Here is a 21924-nt window from a genome sequence, read left to right as displayed (position 1 = left end):
TCCCCCTTCCCATACAAAAAAATTGTGTGGCTTGGTTTTAGTTTTTTTATATTTAGGTGTAGATCATTGTTGGATCAACTAGTTGTTTTTTCAATGGAAAGTTATGCTCCCCAGAATTAGATGTATTTAATTATCTGTTTATAGGTTCATAGGTTCATAGGCGTGTACTAGGCTAATGGCCTGGAGCCCTAACAAGCCTAGCCCATAGGATTACCCTGGCATCATGACACCTGACCTTAGTTCCCAGTGCCTCTATTGAGTAGAGCCACTGGAGTGATCCCCGGGGTGAATTTTCTATTTCCCATCCACTCATCAAGATTTCTTTTGAAGAGGGCCAGTGAGGTACTCTGTTTGACATGTATGGGAAGTCTATTCCATAGCATGGGCAGTCTCTGGGTTATGAACCTTTTCCTCCAGCACATTCTGTTGATTGTGGTAATGAGGTTGAGGTCTCTGGAGTGTGTGGTGTGGAGGGATTGGGATTTCTTTAGATGTAGCATTTCCAACAGAGCTGGGTCAGACATGGCTTTGTAAGTTAAGCAGAGATCGTCTCTAAGTAGGCAATATGAGACAGAGAATAGTTGGAGTTTTTTGAGTCTGTCCATATAGGATAAGTGTTTAAGGCCTAAGATCCCCTTTGTGAGGTACTTTTGTGGCCTCTCCAGTTGTTGCAGGTGTCTAGTGAGGTACATGCCAAATGAGGCACTGTACTCAATGATTGGCCTAATGAGGGAAGAGTAAAGGGAGACAATGACCTCTTTCTTCCTGGATGCAAAACCCTTAGTAATGAGATGTGCCACATAGAAGGACTTTCTGACCACAGCGGCAATGTGGTGGTCAAAAAAGAGGTTGCTGTCAGCCTATGTTCCCAGATGTCTTATAACGCCTTCTGTGTTCAGTGCACTACAATTGATGTGGTAATTCATTGGTTCATAGGTGGGTACTAGGCTATCTGCATTCTTTGTTAGCTTCTTGACAAGACTTATCCTTGGACAGGTAAGCACATCTTAAAAAGCATGACATGTTCAAGTGAATGCCTGTTATTTTTATCATCAATGTATTTTGTTAACCCTTTTATTACCATGCAGTTTCTAGACTTTTCAAATACACTACACAAGTGGACACGTACACCTTTATTTTAAGCAGATCTTTGCTTCCTTTTAATTTTACACACATCCAGATCTTCTGAAAGATCTTTCATTTCAATGCTTGTTAAATCCAATGGCACTGAAAATGTTGCCTCTTAGCAGTGAATCAGACAGCTATCCAGACTTGCAGCCTTTAGCTCTAAGCTTCAGTTCAGTGACAGTGGCATCAGATACATGATCCTACATGCTACTGAAAAATAAAAGACTAATATATGACAGATTGTTTTTAGGCATCAAAATACCGTTTAAAGCTGTCTTTTTTTATACTGATAGGGTTTTGTAAGATTAAATGTACTGAATACCTTATAGCATTATCTCAAATGAGGTAAAGAAAAACAGCGAGTTGGACCTCCTTTTATTTAGTTTTCCATTATACCAGCTGCAACACTGAAGAAATTAACTTTCTGCAGCCACTGTTTCCAGTTGTCTTCCAAACTGGCCTGTAAACCCAAGATTGTTGGAATAAGTGGAAGAATGGCTGGTATGATGAAAATACCAATTCAGTCAAAAGGAAAATGGTAGCATAAAGCTGATGTTATTGAAAACTCCAAATATCTGCTACTGAATTTCAAAGGGTAGCCTATTCTTCTGAGGGTTTGTTTATGCAGTTTTTTGGGGTTTCTTACTGTTCCTTTGAGTGTGTGTGTCTCTCTTCTTATTGTCAGATTTTTAACCGCTTGTTTTATTTTTCTGTGTATCTTGCTGGTATGGCCTTGTTTCCTTATTTTGTCTGTTCTTCACATCACCTTTTCTTACACATTTCACAAAATTGTGTTTTTATTTTTGAGTTTCACTTGATCATTTAGTGCTACTAGCCATTTTATTGGCTTTTTTTTTTCTTTAGCAATTTAAGTATTTGCAAGAACATTAATTTACTGTCCCAAGATGAAGTCTGGGAATTATACCCCTGACTTTTTGAGTGCAACTTCCACACATTTCCATGATTTCATGCTGTATTGTCACTTTCAGCACAGTACTTTTTCAGCTCCATTGCACAGGGTGGCAAAAGTCAAAGCCACAACTGCTAGGCACTCCAACTCCGATGCCAAGCATTATGTGGGTTCTTTAAGTGCTGCATAACCCTTCACAACTTATGGTGTAACAGGAGACACACATGAGCCAGCCAGTCTATGTGTGTTTTTACCTTTTACTACCGAAACAGCAACTACTGAAGACTGAGGAACCACATGACATCCAATGCAGGTGAGCACTGTACTTATACATTACAATGGTAATGGTACAAAGCACACCAGAAAACAATGCATATCTCTCAAGTGTACCTCATTATGAGGAATGTTTCACCCCGCGGGTCTTAAAAAGGCCATATTTGTCATTGTTCCACATTAAATGGGCTTGATACACATTCAGTGTTAAGAATTGTTTTAACTGACATCTGTTTAAATAATTCTGAATCATATTCATTCTCAAAAGAATGTTTTATAAGTATAAAGAAACATGTTTTAGCCATCCTATGAGCTTCGTGGATAAAGGTGTTTGTATGCTTTTAGAAAATGTTGACATTTTATGCATTTGTTCCAGAGTATGAGAGGTATTGATGCACATTCTGGAGATAGAAAGTTGAGAGCTGTGGAACAATGTAACTAGACATTACACAAACTTCTACTGTACCTATAAGCAATATAATAAGCATTTATATATGGGTTTATGTCCTGTTAATGTAGCTATTTTCTTATTTTGTCTGGGTATTAATTCCAAGTTATCAGGTATGTATTACCCTGTCATATGTAACAATCACTTGGGATTAACACATTTTGCTAACCACGTTCATGTGGCTTATCATATGATGAAATATATTCATGCCACATCTTATTTGGATGCTGCCTCCCATAGAACCTGGTGAGAAACTTTCATATCTAGGCATATTTACCTTTTTAAAACCAAGTCCATGGTTAAGAGAGGTCAGTTCACGCTCAACTTTGCCATCACCCTCATCTACTGCCAACCAGCATTCTGCTGGGAAGAACCAACTAGTACCATTAAGCAGATCTTTTACAATCACGTGGCTGATGTACCAACTAGGAGAACACCCACTGTTGTTATGCCAAAGGTGGACTTTCCAAATTGGTCCAAGACTCCTGGTTGTGCTACATAAAGAAAATGAAAATATATTTATTAACACATATATTTAATTTTAAAAACTGGTATTATCTTAAAAAAATTAAAAGGAAATCCACCATTTTTAATAGACACATTACTTAAATTCCATTTCTAGAAGGGAATACTGTAATGATGACTCATAATGGTTCTAATAAATGCATTTATTAACAACAAAATTGTGTCTGTTAAAACGCGATGCTAACAGCACTGGTATGTTTGTGCAACCTTTTGTCAGCAGTAGAAATTGCATGGCATAGGCATGCCTCTCAACTATCAAGATTTTTGTGTAATAGTTTTGATCTGTTCCTCATATAATTTGTAGTTTTATGGCAAATCACTGTGGACTGAAGTCAATAAATAATGACAAACGCTTGAGTTTCAGAGTTCACACCCCTAGAAAATGTATGCTAACACAACTCATTATTCTAGAAACTTTCTAAGTTTATAACAGTCATATTTAAAATCTGGGCCTATTTTCAGGCCTTTGTCCCCCTATTATTTTAGAATTTGTCCAGATTTCTTGACCTAAGAGGTTCTGAGGTATAGGCATAGGATAGATTCAGATTTAAGTAATACAAAGAATATATTGATATTAAAATAGAATATATCTACAGTAAAAAGATCTGTTAATAATAAACAGATTGCTGTAAGACAGATGGTCGGTTATTAAGGTTATGTATAAATTATCAGGACAAGCAGGAAGTAAACTGTGCATTCCTGAAATGTTCACTTCTTAGAATTCTATTAAGTTTCCAGATTTCATGTGTGATAATTAATTCAGGTATCCTGGAGACTGACTGCCTGCACTAATTCCAGAACTGAGTCATGAACTAATAATAATTAAAAAAATATATTAGCAAATTGATAACTGAGTAGGCCCACTGGACACACAGTCCCTTTTCAGGGGTAACCTGGGAGCAATGTGTTGTTAAGTGACTTGACCAAAGTTACACAGTAGACAAATGAAGGCTAAGGGAATCAAACTCTACCATTAGAACTTCAGCTCACAGCTTTAACCCTGTGTGTCAAGTGCCACACTTTTAATGAGATGCCACACTACTATTTCCACATTCTAAATTCTGTAGCAGCTCTCTGTTGCCAAACACTTATGTTTGTTAATAGCATAATGGTACTACCACTGCTTTAAAGTGTACAAAACTATGCCTAAAGCACCTTCTGACTAGCCTGACATGTATGCAATAACCATCCAGCTCTGATCCATATAGAAAGAGTTTAAAACATTTTGGGTGAGAGACAGCACTGACAGAACTGTATCCACCAGAAATACCTTGCATTTTCTTTAGTCTTTGTGCTGTAAGAGTTCTAGTTTTCTTTGATTCTGTGCTACTAAAACTACACAACACATGTTTGTACGCAGAAGAAAAGGATACAGCATCACTTTGGTGTTTATCTGCCTGAACAAATAATTTATCAGGTATATTATACATAAGTAGTTTTATATTAAGTTAAGGGCTGGCCAATTTTCCATATGCCTGAAAACTGGCCAACTCTTAACAACATTATACAATACTACCCCCAATAGAATTTTACACTCTAGAGAAAAATCAGTGATCACTGTGACCTAATCATCTAATAGGTTCATAGGTTGGTACTAGGCTATTGGCCCTAGGGCCTATACAAGCCTAGCCATAACAATTCCCTGGTTATTTTTTCCCACACTATTTACTTCCCTGGACCCATGTCTAGCAGGGTGACTGACGTGACCCCCGGGGTGAATTTCCTTTCTCCCATCCAATCGTCAAGGTTCCTTTTGAAGAGGGCCAAAGAGGCGCTCTGCCTGACATGTATGGGCAGTCTATTCCAGAGTCTGGGGAGTCTCTTGATCAGGAACCTATCCCTCCAGCATATTTTGTTTATTGTGATGACAAGGTTTAGATCCCTGGAGCATGTGGCTCTGAGGGATTGGGATTTCTTTAAGTGTAGCATGTCCAACAGTGTAACTGACTCTATTCAAATAGTGTAGCTAAATTATGGAACCACACTGCACTACCACTGAAATCCATTTAGAATGTAAACCAATTAAATAAAAAACAAAAGTAAAACTTCACCTAGCAAATCAATATAAAACCATACCCAAACATAAAACTACTGTTCAATCTCAGCCTTACTACAGGATATGTACCCAAAGAGTGGCGTACAGCAACAGTGGTCCCTCTCCACAAAGGTGGTGCCTCAATGGATCCTGGAAACTATCGCCCCATAAGCCTGACTACCTTGGTCTGCAAAGCTATGGAAAGGATCATCATGGACCTCATAAATTAAGATATTGGGGGCCTACAGACACTGGATCCTACCCAGTTCGGCTTTGTTAAGGGCAGATCCTGCCTCTTAAACCTGGTTGATTTCTTTGAAACAGTCACCAAGGCCATTGACGAGGGGAAGGTGGTCCACACAGCCTACCTGGACCTTGCAAAAGCCTTCGATATAGTACCCCACTCGGGCATTATAGATAAGCTCACCAGCTTAAATATAAACCCCTATGTCACTAGATGGGTTGCAAACTGGCTCAAGGACAGAACCCACATGGTTAGAATTGCTGGAGCCATGTCAGACTCCAAACCATTTACAAGTGGCGTCCCACAAGGCTCAGTCCTGGGACCTCTCTTGTTCGGTATATATTTCTCGGAGGTACAGGCTAACAAGGAAGGACTGTGGCTGACCAAGTTCGCAGATGACTGCAAACTGGGTGCCATAATCGACTCTCCAGCTGACACAAGCATCCTATAAAAGGGCCTCATAGAAACAGACAACTGGTGCCAGAGCCATGGCCTCAAGCTAAATGCCAAAAAGTGTATAGTCATCCCCTTTGGCAAAAACAAAGTGCCCACAAATTACCACATAGGTGGTAATCCATTAAGTACGGAAGAAGTAATTAAGGACCTGGGGACCCAAGTTGATAGTAATCTCTCATTTGACAACCACGTGGCCAAAGTGGTTAGAAAAACATTTTATATAGCCCACCTAATCATGAAGAGATTCACATCAAGATCAGGGGAGGTCATCGTGCCTCTTTACTCATCCCTCATCAGGCCCATAATTGAGTACAATGCCCCTTTTGGGATGTACCTTACCAGACACCTGCAGCAACTGGAAAGACCACAAAAGTACCTCACCAAGAGGATCAGAGGGCTCAAACAGATGCCATATGCTGCCCTGTTAAAGAAACTCCAGCTCTACTCAGTGGCATTCCGCCTGCTCAGAGGCGATCTGTGCCTGATGTATAAAGCCATGTCCAACCTGGAATTAATGGACATGCTGCACCTCAGAAAATCCAAATCCCATCGAGCTATGCGCTTGAGAGACTTGAACCTCAGCACTGAAATAAATAGGACATGCTGGAGGGACAGATTCATAACCCAGAGGCTCCCTTCACTCTGGAATAAAATCCCAGTCCAGGTTAGGCAGAGTCCCTCATTGACTCTCTTCAAGAGGAATCTTGATGAGTGGATGGGAGATAGTAGGTTTACCCCGGGTATCACTTCTGTGTCACTGTTAGACAGAGGCACAGTATACTAACCTTGAAAAAGGGCATAGCAAAATTCATTTAAAATGGGTGGCGAAAGCCAAACACACTCTGGCTAGGCTTATAAATGCCCTAGGGCAGATAGCCTAGTATGAACCTATGAACCTATGAATGGATTTGCTCCTGTACATCCCCAGGATAATTGCGACTGTTATCTTCAGCTTGTCATATCATCAAACCATTTCTTTTCATTCAGAATCCTATACCCCACAACCAATCTTCACCAGTACCTGAACAGTTTTACTAGCATCTCCTAGCCATATACATTGTTTTCTGACACTGCTAATCCCCACCTCTATACTTATCTAAACCTTATGATCTACATATAAATAAGTGTAACTGAACCTACTTTACACCCTACCTGTTAACTACAACATTAACATTTTATACCCTACCTACTTCCTTCTCTCACCTCTGTTTCTTTGAATTTGTAAGCATTAATTTCCTGGCCTATTATCTATCTAACAAACCCACTTTATGCTCAGTGTGCAATATCTACTAATGCAAAAGTATGCTTTATAATGTAATAGTTGCCTCAATTTTCATACGAATATAATCTAGTCAGCAAACGAATGTGTAATAGTTAATGTAAATTGTTTAATGTCTGTTCATGTATATTACTGAATGTCTGTTTATTTATTTATTGACATTTGTTAACCGGGTTTGCCCAACTGGGCTTGTGGCCCATTTTCAGTGGAGACCCGAGGAGAAAAGCTCCAGTAATACATTTTAAAACAAGTACAATTTTAAACAATATTGATATAATAGCAGTTATAACAAAACGATTCACATATGTTGGGATACATGCATAAAGTTAAAGTTGCATTAAAAAGAAGCTAAGTAACAATTTTACATTGATATAGTTCAATAGGTCAACAATTAACATTTTTTGTTTGTATAAAATTGTGCAAATCCATAGTAGACACATTGGAGAGAGAGGTCTAATGAGGTACTAAGTATGGTCCTTTTGAGGGTACATAAAGGGAAGGAAGACTAGGTGGGTCATCGCAAGGGCAGGTTCTGGAATTGAGAAAATAGACTTTTAGTTCATTTTTAAAGTGTGAGGTGTGGGAGATTGAACGTAAATCAAGGGGAAGTTTGTTCCAAGCATGGGCAAGGGAGTGTTTGTAGAGTAGTTTGCCTACTGACCTTTTTGGGTGGTAGATATCAAGTAATTGTTGGTTAGAAGTACGGAGGGTCCGGGATGGGATGTAGATGGAGACTAAGGAAGATAGAGATGGACAGAAGGAGGGTTTATAAAGAATAGAGTGTAGCATATGAAATTGATAAGATAGCAGAAACTGGGGAAGTTCAAGCCATTGAAGAGGGTTTAAAGAAATGCAGTGGTGTGAGTTGTATGGGGAGTTAGTAATGAATCTGGCTATTTTATGGTAAGTCTGTTGCAGTTTGTTTAGAGTGGAGGCCTGGATATTGGTAAGAACTGGGGCGGCGTATAAGAGGGAGTGGAGGAGGAATGCCTGACCCAGGGTAAGTCTAGATTCAGGGGTTAGGAATTTTTTGTTCCGATATAGCAGACCTAGTTTCTGGTTTGTTTTTTTTATACATTGGAGTATATGTAGGTTGAACTTGAGTTCGTCATCGATAATGACCCCTAGGAGTTTTGTGTGGGTGTCAGGTTGGATATTTGTATTGTTAGAAGATGTAATAAAAAAGGAGGTTTTGTGATGAGAAAGAGAACGGGGAAGGAAAAGTAGGAGTTTGGTCTTTCTGGGATTTAGGATCAATAGGTTGTGAGAGAGCCATTGTTCAGTGGATAGTAGGGCCTGTTGGGTCAGGGAGTGTAGTTCAGGAATGTTATTTGAGATGGATATAAGTGTGGAGTCGTCGGCATACTGAATAAGGGAGGATTCTTTGCATGAGGTGTAAAGATCATTGGTGAAGATGTTAAACAAAAGGGGTCCCAAGATGGAGCCTTGGGGAACACCAGTGGAGATGGGAAGGAAAGGTGAGGAGGATGAGAGCCATTTGACGGATTGTTCCCTGCCAGATAGGTAACTATTAAACCAGGCAAGTGCGGAGGGGGATAGGTGGAGATTTGCAAGTTTGGATAGTAGTAGAGGATGAGAGACAGTATCGAAGGCTTTGCAGAGATCTAGGAAGAGACAAGAAATTAGTTTATTGTTGTCTAGGGCCTCTGCAATGATATGACTGAAGGAGAGGAGGGCAGTGGTGGTGCTGTGGTGAGGACGAAATCCATGTTGGGTAGGGGTAAGTAAGTGGTGTGTGAGGAGGTGATTGAGAAGCTGTGAGTGAATGCATTTTTCTAATATCTTGGAGAGGGGGGACAGAATGGCAATGGGTCGGTAGTTTGAGGGGGTCAGTGGAGTTTCCACCTTTATGAAGAGGGATAGTAAAGAAAGATTTCCAAAGGGTGGGGACAGTTGATTCCAGAATAGATTGATTAATTAGTATAGATACAGGATAGGCAATTGAGTCAGCAGCAAGTTTGAGGAATGTAGGAGATAGTTCAATAATGTTTGTAACATGGAGCTTTTCTCCTCATGCCTTTGCCAAAAAGGTGTTTTAGATAAACCTAGCCAGACAAACCCAGTACACAAAAGCAAAATTAAAATAAATAAATAAATAAATAAAACAAGTGTGATGACCTGATTTTTCATTTTTAGCTACCTTTACACCTATAACGCTGCAGAGCATATTACATGCAATGCTTGGCTGGAAAATTAGGATAAAGCTATTTCAGTCTGGGTCATATTTGGCTTACAACTCTTGTTAAATGTGATACATTATTTATCATTTATATTAATAAGCTGAACTCCATCGTCACTGGTTACTATCCTTATAGATACCAGAACAGGATATAATTCATCATGTATTCGCTGTAAGTAGTTAATGTATAAGCCACCACCAATAATATTGAACAAGTCAAACTTGTCAAACAAGACACCTGCTGAAACTGCAGATGACAACAGCCTTACAGTGGTCCCATGTAGTGACCTTTGTCCCTTGTACATCACATTACCGAATTTCATTGTCTCACAAACATATTGAAAGAGGCATTATCTGACTGTGCTACTGTATAAGGTCAAATGATTCCTGGACTGGGATTTCAAGTCACTGAAAAGAAGCACTTTTGGCTTATCCCAGTATCTCAATATTATCATAGAGTAACAGAATTTTAAGTAAATAATGGTGACCTAGACCAGTATATTCTATCCTTTACTCTATTATTCTCTACAACTTCATAGTATAGTCAGTCTTCTATTGTACTTTCTCCTATTCACTCCCAAATAGATTATTCTCTTTCTCTCTCTCCTATGTGTACACACACACACACACACACACACACACACACACACACACACACACACACACACACACACACACACACACACACACACACACACACTCACACACACACACACACACACACATCTTAATGAATTCCCCATAGCATAGTTTTCATCTGCTTCCATCATCTTTTTTGGGGAACAGCTCTTCCAAATATCACTCTTGAATAATATGCCACCTTTTTCTTATATTGTGCCCCTTTCTTGTCTAAATGTATAGATATAGATATAACAGACACAGCCCTCACCAACAAAGGGTGCAAGAGGCACACCAATGCAATTATACTTTAGTGTCTTGTGAGGTTTTTTACATGAATTTGTTGAGCTGTTTTGTAATTTTACTTGTTTCAGGTATACCAGCTATGCTGTTTTGTGTATTGCCAAACTGAGACACAACGTTAAATTATATTATACTGCTGCCTCTAGGCATCTGCTTTACTGGTTTAGCCCCGCTTTGCTCGCACCGCACCTCACCCTGCCCCCATATCCCACTCGCCCCCAGTAATACTACGTTTATAGTACCACTGACATGCCCCCTTAATTAGCTAACCAACTACACGTTCTCCTAGAAACCAGCAAACTCCTAGCACAATAATACACCCTCTATCCACCCTACTATCCATATTAACCCACCCATAACTATTCTATTCTCTCAAATCTTTTATCCATCACATACACTCAATACAGACCCTACTCTAGTAATTTACTATGACTACAGCTAAAATATTAATGCTGCTACCCTTAGTACCCCTGCTATTCATTCCTTATCACCTAAGCTCCTATGAATATGTACAACATCTTGAAATCCAATACCCAAACTCTTAGACAGACACCAACCCAGCATTTAATAAGTTTATCCACCACATAACCACCCCTCTCCTAATTCCTCACCCCCAATTACCATCACCTGACTAAATACCACTAAATTAGCTTAAAAACCAAAAGCTATGAAAAAATCATAAACAAATTTTTAAGACTCACAAGCAACTTAAAAATTAATCTTATGAAGGATGGAGACATCCACCCCAACCCTGGCATATCCACCCCAACCCTGACCCATCTACAACAGTAGACCCCAAGCACACCATCTAACAACCCAACGTGTACTACCCAGATTGATAGACTTTCAAACTCTTTTATGGTCTGTCATCTCAACATCAGAAGCCTAAAACAACAAGATCTATAGCTTACATTGGCTCTTAGCTATTCACTCCCCTGATAACCAATAACCAAAGATAACGAAATAACACCCCCCCCACAGTACAACATCCTTAGACTGGACCGGATCTCCAGGAAAGGTGGCGGGGTAGCTGTACTTTACAAGTCTACCCTAACAATAACAATTGACACCCAATAGCCACTCCAGTTTGGCAATGCAGAAATTCTCATCACCAAACTAATAAACAAAAATAAATGCAGATACATTGTCTGCATTTATATTCCACCCGGCAAGAATGATAATACTCTAGAAAATATCTTACATTGGCTAGCTTCTAACTATCCCCAGGAAACCATTGTCTTGGGGGACTTAGACATTGATTGTAACACCTGTTCCTCTGAAACTCCCTCCACCCATTTAAACCTCCACAGGTTTACTCAGATCATTGCCACTCCCACCAGATTTAGCAAAAATAGAGTCAAAGATAATATCCTCAGTTGGATACTTATTAACAGCCACCCCCAAAAGTACAAGTCAGGTACATTACCCGATGATCTAAGTGATCACTGCTTTACCTATATTATTAGGCTCAAAGCCGACATTCCCAACCAGCCCACCTACAAAACTATAAGAAACGTCAGAACTTTAAACTTGACAACTTCCAAAATGAACTCAAAGCATGTAATTGGAATGTCTTGAAATGACTGCCATTACAAGAAGCAGTTGAGTACTTCAATACCAGATTTCTGGCTATCCTTAACCACCGTGGTCCTACCCATACCATCCGTGTAAAAGCCACAGTTGCACCGTGGCTATCTAAAGAAACAAAAAACAAAATTAAACTAAGAAACAACGCCTGGGCCAGGTGGCATGTTACCAAAGCTCCTATGGACCAAGTAATATACCGGCAGCTAAGGAACCAGACCAAAAAAATCTATCATTCTAGACAAAACAAAAAATCACTACACCATCCTACAACAAAACTATCAGCTAAAACCTCAAAAGTTTTGGGCTGGTATTAACAATTTTCTCCACCCAGGCCATTCCGCCATTCCTACCCCATCAGTTGCCCTTGATAAATCCGCTGTTGAAATTGCAAACAGCTTCAACTCCTTCTTTACTGAAACTATCCAGTCTCTAGCTACCCATCTCACTCCATCGGACACAAACACCAGCTTTGGCACATCTAGCCCTGATCCACCCAGTACCCAACCCACCTTTACCCTTTCAAACCGTACCTACCAATCTGATCTGGACCTTACTCAAAAAGCTAAAACCTACTACACTAGCTGCCGACCACCTCCAAGCTGAACATCTTCAAAAAGCAACTGATGCCATAGCACTTCCCATTTCTATTCTGATCAACAGATCCATGTTAGTAGGATCCATCCCAGCAATTTGGAAAATATCACATGTTATACCTCTCCATAAAGGAGGAAGTTCCACAGAATGATCTAACTTTAGACCTATAGCCGTTCTTTCACCACTAGCTAAAATCATGGAAAGATGCATACACAAACAAATCATGCACTTTCTTATTCAAAATGGAAAGCTTGACGACTCTCAGCATGGCTTTAGGCCATTCCACAGTACCACCATGGCTCTTCTGTCTTTCTCTAATGTCATCAGTCTTCATCGTAACAACAACAAACTATCTTCAGTACTCTTCCTAGATCTCTCTAAAACTTTCAATATGGTCAACCATCAGCTACTGCTCAATACCCTACAAACCAGATGACTCAACGCTAATATGCTCCGCCTCCTCTCCTACACAACTTATAACCCTCACCCAGACCACTTTCAGCATTGTAGAAACATGGCTAGCTAATCGCCGCTTGCTTCTAAATCCTAACAAAACCAAGCTACTACTTTTCCCCCCTAACCGTAGAATTCCTCCTCCTTCCTTCAACATCAAATCTAGTAATGACACAATTATCTCCCCTGATGACCATACAAAGCTTCTAGGCATAATAATAGACAATAACCTTAAATTTGATAAACATGTCAGTTACACTATTAAGCCCGTCAACAAAAAACTTGGCTGCCTGTACAGAGCCAAACCTTTCCTCACCCCCCCCCCAGCTAGAGTAGCTATTGCAAGATCACACCTCCTCTCTACCCTTATGTATGCATCCCCTGTACTCACCAACCTGTCCAAAACCGATCTCAACAAATTATCAGGATGTCACAATCATATAGCCAGATTCGCTACAGGCATGGCTTTTAGGACCTACCATTGCCAGAACCTCAAAGCACTGGGAAGGCTAGAGTATCCTACCCTTCTACAGTTCAACCAGCTTACAGTAGCGCATAAAATACTCCATCAACCTGATAACACCCCTGCCCTCAAAAATATTCCCACCCCCTCATTGTGCCCCCACGCTATTATGCTCAGCTGATAAACTAATGATACTGACCCAAAAATCCAGCAACTCTGCAAGCGATGCTATATTTGCCAACTCAACCGGTAAAATCTAGAATCTACTCCCTACCACCATTACCAAGGAAACCTCACTACCACTATTTAAAAGAGAACTCAAAAATACCTCACACCTCATTGGCTGTGCTCTTGTTCTAAACCTGACTAACAACTTCACTAATACATGTCTTGCTACCCAACCTGCTGTTTAGCCAAGTATCTATGCCTCATAGCATTTGAATATCTAAGCATTGTGAATTATGAGATCTGACTGTATTCTATGTTCACATTTTCTGATATGTCTTTGCCAATCAGATGCAAGTCTGCACATTGTGTATATTGATATCTGCCTGTATTCTTTGTCTATATTTTTCTAAACATTTCTGCCTGAGTTTATCACTCAGTGATGTATCTACTGTCTCTTTTTTGGTATGTGGAGCTTTTCTCCCCTGGCCTCCGCTGAAAATGGAAATGTATCCAGTTGGACTATCCCGGTCAACAAATGTAAAATAAATAAATAAGTAAAATAAAATAAAATAAATAAATAAAAATAAACCATTTAAAGTAATATATAAAACAGATAAAAAACATACAGCTTTCTAGCAGTACAGTGAATAAAACAAAGCATAAATCATATACATTGCCTGATGAAGATGACAGCAAGTTGTAATTTTGTTACTACAGTTAAAAGAAAAATGCTAAACATGATCTAAACAGCCCTGTTGCTGTCTGTCCCAAATGTAGTATGTAATATCTTGTCATCAAATGTAGTGGCCACAAAGCAGTAAACTTCGGCACCTCATAAGGAAGCTGTGTCTAGAGTTTCTTTCAAACAGTGGCTTATCTGCGCAGTACAGTTCTCGAGTTTCAGATACTCCATTTTCTCCATACAAAACAATGTAAACCTGAAACAAAGGAAGAGTGTTACTTTTATGAAAACACTAATTGATGATCTATAAAAGTATTTTTATGAAAATTCTAATATGTTGGAAAACAATTCAATCAAACAGTCCAACAAAGTTTGGTAAAAAAGAAATAAACAATTATATAATATTTTTTTTGAATGGGGGCATGGTCACGATAGTTAACTAAGAGCAGCAACTGGTGACAGCTCTGTGGCTGAAAACGTTTCTTTGACAGAAAATATAATCAAAAAATTAAACTCTGGAGATATTTTTAGCTAATTTTATTCATTAATAGTTAGAGAAAAGATTTATAGCTTAAAGTTATTCAAAAACTGTTGTTTTCCTTTCAGAATTATAACTGCTTGGTTAAGAGAGAAGAGACGTCAACAACAGCCACTCAAGAAATGGTGCTCAGGAATCTTGTGTTAAAAAAGATATCTGGTCAATAATACCTAGTATGTAGAATGTATTACTTAAAATAAACAAACTGGATATGAAAATACAAGGTTTCAAAGAAGAGACCAGAAAAAAGATGGAACATTTAGAAATTCTTATGAAACAAAAATGTGCACAAATCAGAAGTATGGAAGAAGCTTTAAATGATCATGAAGGGAGAATAACTGAAGGTGAGACTCTAAATTAATTTCTCTTAAAACAAAATAACTGGCTCACAGATAAGGTTGATGATTTAGAAAATAGAGTGAAATGAAATAACATTAGAATTTATGGTATGCCTGAAAAGTATGAGGGAGACAATATAATAAACTTCTTAACAACCTGGCTACATAAAACATTACATCTACTTGAAACTTTATCTTTTGGAACTGAAAGGGCACATAGACCCCTGAAAGCACCTTCGAGGAAGGAAAACTCACTACCACCTTCAATTATAGTCAAGTTTATGTCGATCATGAAAAAGATCAAATATTAAAAAAACATGGTCTAGCCCACTTATCAAAATAGGTGAACATGTAGTCAGATTTAGCAATGATTATTCCAGTAAAGTAATGAATAAAAGAAAATCATCTTTACCACTGATCAAGGAACTTAAAAATAACACTATTAAAGTCAATTTAGTGTTTCCTGCAAAGATCAAATTATTTCTTTCTGAAGAAATTAAGATATTCAACACTCTGGAGGAGGCATCCGCTTTTGTAAACAATAAAATCCTTAATAATACTGACAAAATGGATCTGAACACTATATCCCTCAAGAGACAGAGGGGGCTGAATTCCTGGAAATCAGGTTCTAAAATTAAAAAGCTTAAAAACAAGTGACTTTTATTCTCTGATTGCAGAATTTTCATTTTCTGAAACAACAGATTTGCCCTTTAAGTAAAAAGTTTGTAATGGACTTTAAGATTCAAAACATATGTAAGTATATATTTATATTTTAAGCTAAAACATTTTTTCATAATGAGGACTATAAATGGCTAGTTTTACTGTATTTACAGTGAACTTAATATATTTCAGTTAACTAAACTTATAAGTGTATTTCTAAATGTTAAACAAATACTTCCTGTAAGAGAATGTCATTAAATTATAAGCAACAGAACTGGTAACTTTAAGACTATATATTTTATTTGTTTAGTATGTGCATTTTTGGGTCTGTGGATATTCATAACTTTGCTTAGTATGTACATTTCTGGGTCTGTGTATATTCATCTTTTTCTGTTCATCATCAATCTTTTGTTTGAGGATATACATCTCTGCCAGTGGAGTTTGTTTGAGTCTTCAGTTTTTAGTTTTGCATTGCTGGGTTAACTGAAAATCATATCTAAGTAACATGCTAAATAGAAGCGTTAAAGTACTGTGCTGGTGAGTTTGTTTTCTTCATTCCTGTGTAACACATTCCCTTCACAGGTCATATATGAAGCAAGAAGCACTTAAAGAAACCTTGAGCACAAAAGAATGTTCCAGTTGTGTCAGTATGCAGGATTCTTGCTTGTCTTGCTTATTGCCTTGAGCTGAACTGAAGAAAATCTAGATCAAAGTTCATCACTGATGTCTGTGCAAACAGAAAGAAACTTTCTTTTTCTTTCTTTTTTTTCAAATATATATTTGAGAAATCTAAAATGCTGTGAGTTGTCATTTTCACATACTATAATCAAATTCTAATGTCAGAATGTGAAGCTTAGATCAGAACAGCAGCTCACAATGTCTAACACATATATTAAAATTAAACAAGAAGAAATTATTTTATGCATAGTAATGATTATTGTAATACTAGAATTAATAAGCAGGGCAAACAGCTTATGAATAATATGCACATGCACAAGGAATGAAATATATCTAATATGTAAGATTAAGAAAAGTGCAGCATCAGTAAGCTAAGAAATATATACACATACTATAATCTCCAATAGAGAGCTGATGATTAAATAGCTCTTTGATGGAAGATTTTAGAAATACAAGTTATACAGAATAAGGTATAAAATTAGTGGGGAAATAAGACAGAACAATATATTTAAATAACAAACTCTTACAAGAAAGATATGTATTACATATACTTGCATCAGCAGAAATGAGAATGTACAAGATCTCATATAATGTACATAGAAAATCATATAAAATATTTGAAAGTAATCTGAAAACTAAAATTTGTAGCTTGGTCATGTGATCTTTGAAGCATTTTCAATATTGTATTATTAGATTTACTAAGACTACCTGAAATAACTCATTTCATAAGTCAGAACTGAAATCTGAGTGTTTTATTGCTGAATCAATACATCCATTTTGATAGAAAGTTAAGTAGATTTTTCCAATATGTTTGAACCTAGGAAGGGAAAATGAGATTTGAATTAAGCACATTTTAACTTTTGGATGCAATATAGATATTTTCTTTGACCTCAGTAATGTACATATTTTTTATGAAGTAGTTTAATAAGTTGAAGGATTGTTAAATATTTTCATATTTTTCATGTTAAGAGTGTTACACAATTTTGAGATATAGACACTTGTACTTTAAAAATTAATTTGGAGCTTTTTTGTTCATAGGGTCATAGGAGTGTATTAGGCTAATGGCCCTGGAACCCTGGCATCGTGCCACCCACCATTAGTTCCCAGTGCCTCAAGTAGAGCCACTGAAGTGATTCCCAGGGTGAACTTTCTGTTTTCCATCCACTCATCAAGTGTTCTCTTGAAGAGGGCCAGTGAGGTGCTCTGCTTGACATGTATGGGAAGTCTATTCCAGAGCATGGGCAGTCTCTGGGTTATGAACCTGTCCCTCAAGCATGTTCTGTTGATTGTGGCAATGAGGTTGAGGTCTCTGGAGCATGTGGTGCGGAGGGATTGGGATTTCTTTAGATGTAGCATTTCTAACAGAGCTAGGTCAGACATGGCTTTGTAAATGAAGCAGATATTGCCCCTTAGTAGACGATATGAGACAGAGAATATCTGGATTTTTTTCAGTCTGTCCATGTATGACATGTATTTAAGGCCTAGGATCCTCTTCATGAGGTACCTCTGTGTCCTTTTCAACTGTTGCATGTGTCTAGTGAGGTACATGCCAAATGGGGCATTATACTCGATGACTGGCCTAATGAGGGAAGAGTAGCTAGAGATGATGACCTCTTTCTTCCTGGATGCAAAACCCATGGTAATGAGATGTGTCACATAGAAGGACTTTCTGACCACAGTGGCAACTTGGTGGTCAAAGGAGAGGCTGCTGTCAACCTGTGTCCCCAGATCTCTTATAATACATTCAGTGTTCAGTGGGCTCCCATTGATGTGGTAATTAGTGGGAGCAGAGTTTTTCCCAAAGGGGATGATGACGCATTTTTTTGGCATTAAGCTTAAGGACATACATTTCACTGGTCTCAGTGAGGCCTTTCTGTAGGATGTCTACTTCACTTGGGGAATTAATAATGGCTCCCAGCTTGCAATCGTCTGTGAACTTGGTCAGCCAGAGTCCCTCCATGTTGGCCTGGACTTCTGAGAAGTAGATGCCAAACAGAAGAGGACCCAGGACTGCTCCCTGTGGGACTCCACTCGTGACTGGTTGGCAGTCTGACTTGGAGTCCGCTACTTTCACACTGTGGGTTCTATCTGTGAGCCAATTTGCAACCCACCTAGTGATATAGGGGTTGATGCCTAGTTTGGTGAGTTTATCAATAATTCCTGAGGGGGGAATAGTATCAAAGGCCTTTTCCAGATCGAGGTAGGCTGTATGAACCACCTTGCCATCTTCCACAGCTCTGATGACTGACTCGAAGAAGTCAACCAGGTTGAGATCTATACAATGTTTGTATATCTTTTAGCATGATAAATATATATAGGGTCATAGGGTCATAGATTAGTACTAGGCTAAGTGCCCTTGAGGGCCATTTTAAGCCTAGCCAGTTACCCCACGTGAGAAGCAAACCCTGCACCTTGTATCTGTAACATTTTGAGGCAATGTTACAATTGCCTCATGTACACAGACAATCATCTCCTCCTTCCACCAAACACTAATACATGTGAGAGATGCAATTATACAGCCAAACTGGAGGCTAAGCTCTCTCAACCCAAGACTGGACCAGGCAGTCAAGAGGAGAAGGGAATTACTTGCATCACACCACCAGTCTCACATAGACCTATGACACCAACACTGGCAAAAAACACACATAAATACACGAAAGTATACTAGGAGGCTCGAAATAAAAATCTGCAGAAGCAACAGAGACCTCCAAAGCAGACATCCAAGCAACCTCCACCCCCGAACACAAACCATGAAACACATACTTCACAATACCAGTTTGCCACACAATCACAGCCCTTAAGGCAAAATAACATACCCAACACACTAGTAATAGATGACTCTATAGTCAGGCACACTGACGTCCCACTCACTAGGCTGAACAAGGAGAAGGTTACTGTTAGCTGCCTGTTGGGTGCAGGGATCCGCCACATAACACAAGCACTCAGGTCACTCCAGCACAAGTACAAATATGACTCTGTCATTGTCCATGTTGGTGTGAATGACCTGAGCCGTACCTCCCTGGACTACATGAAAAGAGGCATGGAGGAGCTCTCTGATCACGTAGTCCAGGCTGGTATGTCCCTGACCCTGAGTAGCATCCTGGCCTCACCAAGAATGATACCACAGTATAGAGACAAAATTATCAATTTCAACAATTGGCTAAGCTTCTGGTGTCATTCAAAGGGGATCCTGTGTCTGTCAGCCTGGGATGACATGTTCGGCAAGCCACGCTGCTTCGCTAGAGACGGCTTGCACCTGTCATCCTTAGGCTTTTGAATACTGGCCAAGGCTCTTGCCACCCACATAGTGCCTTTTTTAGGCAAGGCTCAAAAGACAAACCCACCACCGTAAATAGCACAAGTAACAAAAAACTGAGGGTAATTCTACTCAATGCCAGAAGTCTAAACCTCAAAATGCACGCACTTGAGGCACTCCTCAGTATGGAGAAAATCGATATATGTGCAGTAACAGAAACCTGGTTTAAGGCTCCAGAGAGCACCCCAGCACTACCAGGCTACAACTCATACCATACATTTCGGCCACAAAACCCGGACCAAAATACAAAAGGCGGGGGAGTATCCATATTCATCAATGATACCCACACCTCCAGGTTAGTGGCACAGCACGATGCTTCAGAGATCATCCACATGCAACTAACAATGGGCAAAACTGCTATTCAAATTATAGCTTGCTACAGATCACCCACCATGTCCCAGGACCCACACTCTGCATTCCTGGAAACACTGGGAAACATAAAGGTCCTACCAAACACCCTGATATTGGGTGATTTCAATTACCCAAACATTAACTGGGAGAACTACTCAAGTACAAATTCCCTTGCCCAACATTTCCTAGAATTTATAAACTCAAATGCCCTGGATCAACTGGTCAACACCCCCACCAGAGGTGACAACATATTGGACCTGGTCATCACCAACATGGGCAACCGCTGTTCCACACCAGAGGTCAACCCCGCACTGGTTAGATCTGACCATAAACTAATCACTCTGGATATCCACATTCTGCCACCACCCCTGGTCAAAGAAACCACCATGAAAAACTTTTCAAAATCAAACTTCACGTTACTTAAGACCGAGGTGGGATGTTTCAAAGCCCCCATGCTAAAGGATAACGCTGTGCAAGCTACAAAATCCTTTACTAATGCACTCTACGGGTAACTACAAGAATGCATGGATCATGCTATCCCAAACAAAACCAAGACTCACTTCTCCAAGAAAAGGAAACCAGTCTGGTGGACCCCTGCCATAACCAAACTATACAATAAAACGAGGAAACTGAATTCAGCCTCTCCACAGGCTACATGCCCACAGAGTGGTGCACAGCAATGGTTATTCCACTCCACAAAGGTGGAGCCACAATGGACCCTGGAACTATCACCCTATAAGCCTGACTAGCTTGGTCTGCAAAGCTATGGAGTGCATCATCATGGATCTCATTAACAGAAACATTGGAAACCTCCAAACACTGGACCCTACCCAGTTCGGCTTTGTTAAAGGCAGATCATGCCTCCTAAACCTGGTGGACTTCTTTGAGACAGTTACCAAGGCTATAGACGAAGGAAAGGTGGTCCACATAGCCTACCTAGACCTTGCAAAGGCCTTCGACACCATTCTCCACTCAGCTATTATAGATAAGCTCACCAGCCTGAACATAAACCCCTACATCATGAGATGGCTCACAGACAGAACCCACATGGTAAGAGTTGTGGGAGCTAGGTCGGACTCTAAACTGGTTATAAGTGGCGTTCCCTAGGGCTCAGTCCTAGGACCCCTCCTGTTCAGCATATACTTCTCAGAGGTACAGGCAAGCACAGGAGGACTATGGCTGGCCAAGTTCGCAGATGACTGCATACTAGGGGCTATAATTGACTCTCCGGCTGACACAGACATCCTCCAAAAGGGTCTCACTGAGACAAATACCTGGTGTCAAAACTATGGCCTCAAGCTAAATGCCAAAAAGTGCATAGTCATCCACTTTGGAAAAAACAAAGTACCCACAAACTACCACATAGGTGGTAGCCCCCTAAATACAGAAGACGTAATAAGGGATCTGGGGACCCAAGTAGATAGTAACCTCTCCTTTGATAATCACATTGCCAAAGTGGTTAGGAAATCCTTCTATGTGGCCCACCTAATCACAAAAGGGTTTGCATCCAGATCGAAAGAGGTCATTGGGCCCCTCTATGCATCACTCATCAGACCCATCATAGAGTACAATGCCCCATTTGGGATGTACCTTACAAGACACCTGCAACAACTGGAAAGGCCACAGAAGTACCTCACCAAGAGGATCACTGGCCTCAAGTAGATGCCTATGCAGCTC

The 21924-nt window shown here is 39.6% G+C and overlaps 1 protein-coding gene across 1 annotated transcript in view; it reads right to left on the bottom strand.

Moving 5' to 3' along the window:
• The window catches only part of PKD1L1 (polycystin 1 like 1, transient receptor potential channel interacting), a 1345235-nt gene that overhangs the window by 471560 nt on the left and 851751 nt on the right, over window positions 1–21924 (bottom strand). The window contains exons 31-32 of the mRNA XM_044065604.1: window positions 14516–14622; window positions 3037–3253 (exon numbers count right to left, since the gene is read on the bottom strand). Coding sequence (XP_043921539.1) covers window positions 3037–3253; window positions 14516–14622 — 324 coding nt within the window. The remainder of the gene's footprint in view (window positions 1–3036; window positions 3254–14515; window positions 14623–21924) is intronic.

This window comes from Protopterus annectens, chromosome 3.part0 (assembly GCF_019279795.1).
Source record: "Protopterus annectens isolate FY-2018-M chromosome 3.part0, PAN1.0, whole genome shotgun sequence".
Lineage (NCBI taxonomy): Eukaryota > Metazoa > Chordata > Ceratodontiformes > Protopteridae > Protopterus > Protopterus annectens.
The sequence above is the reverse complement of the archived record's forward strand: the minus strand, read 5'-3'. Positions and strand labels throughout refer to the sequence as shown.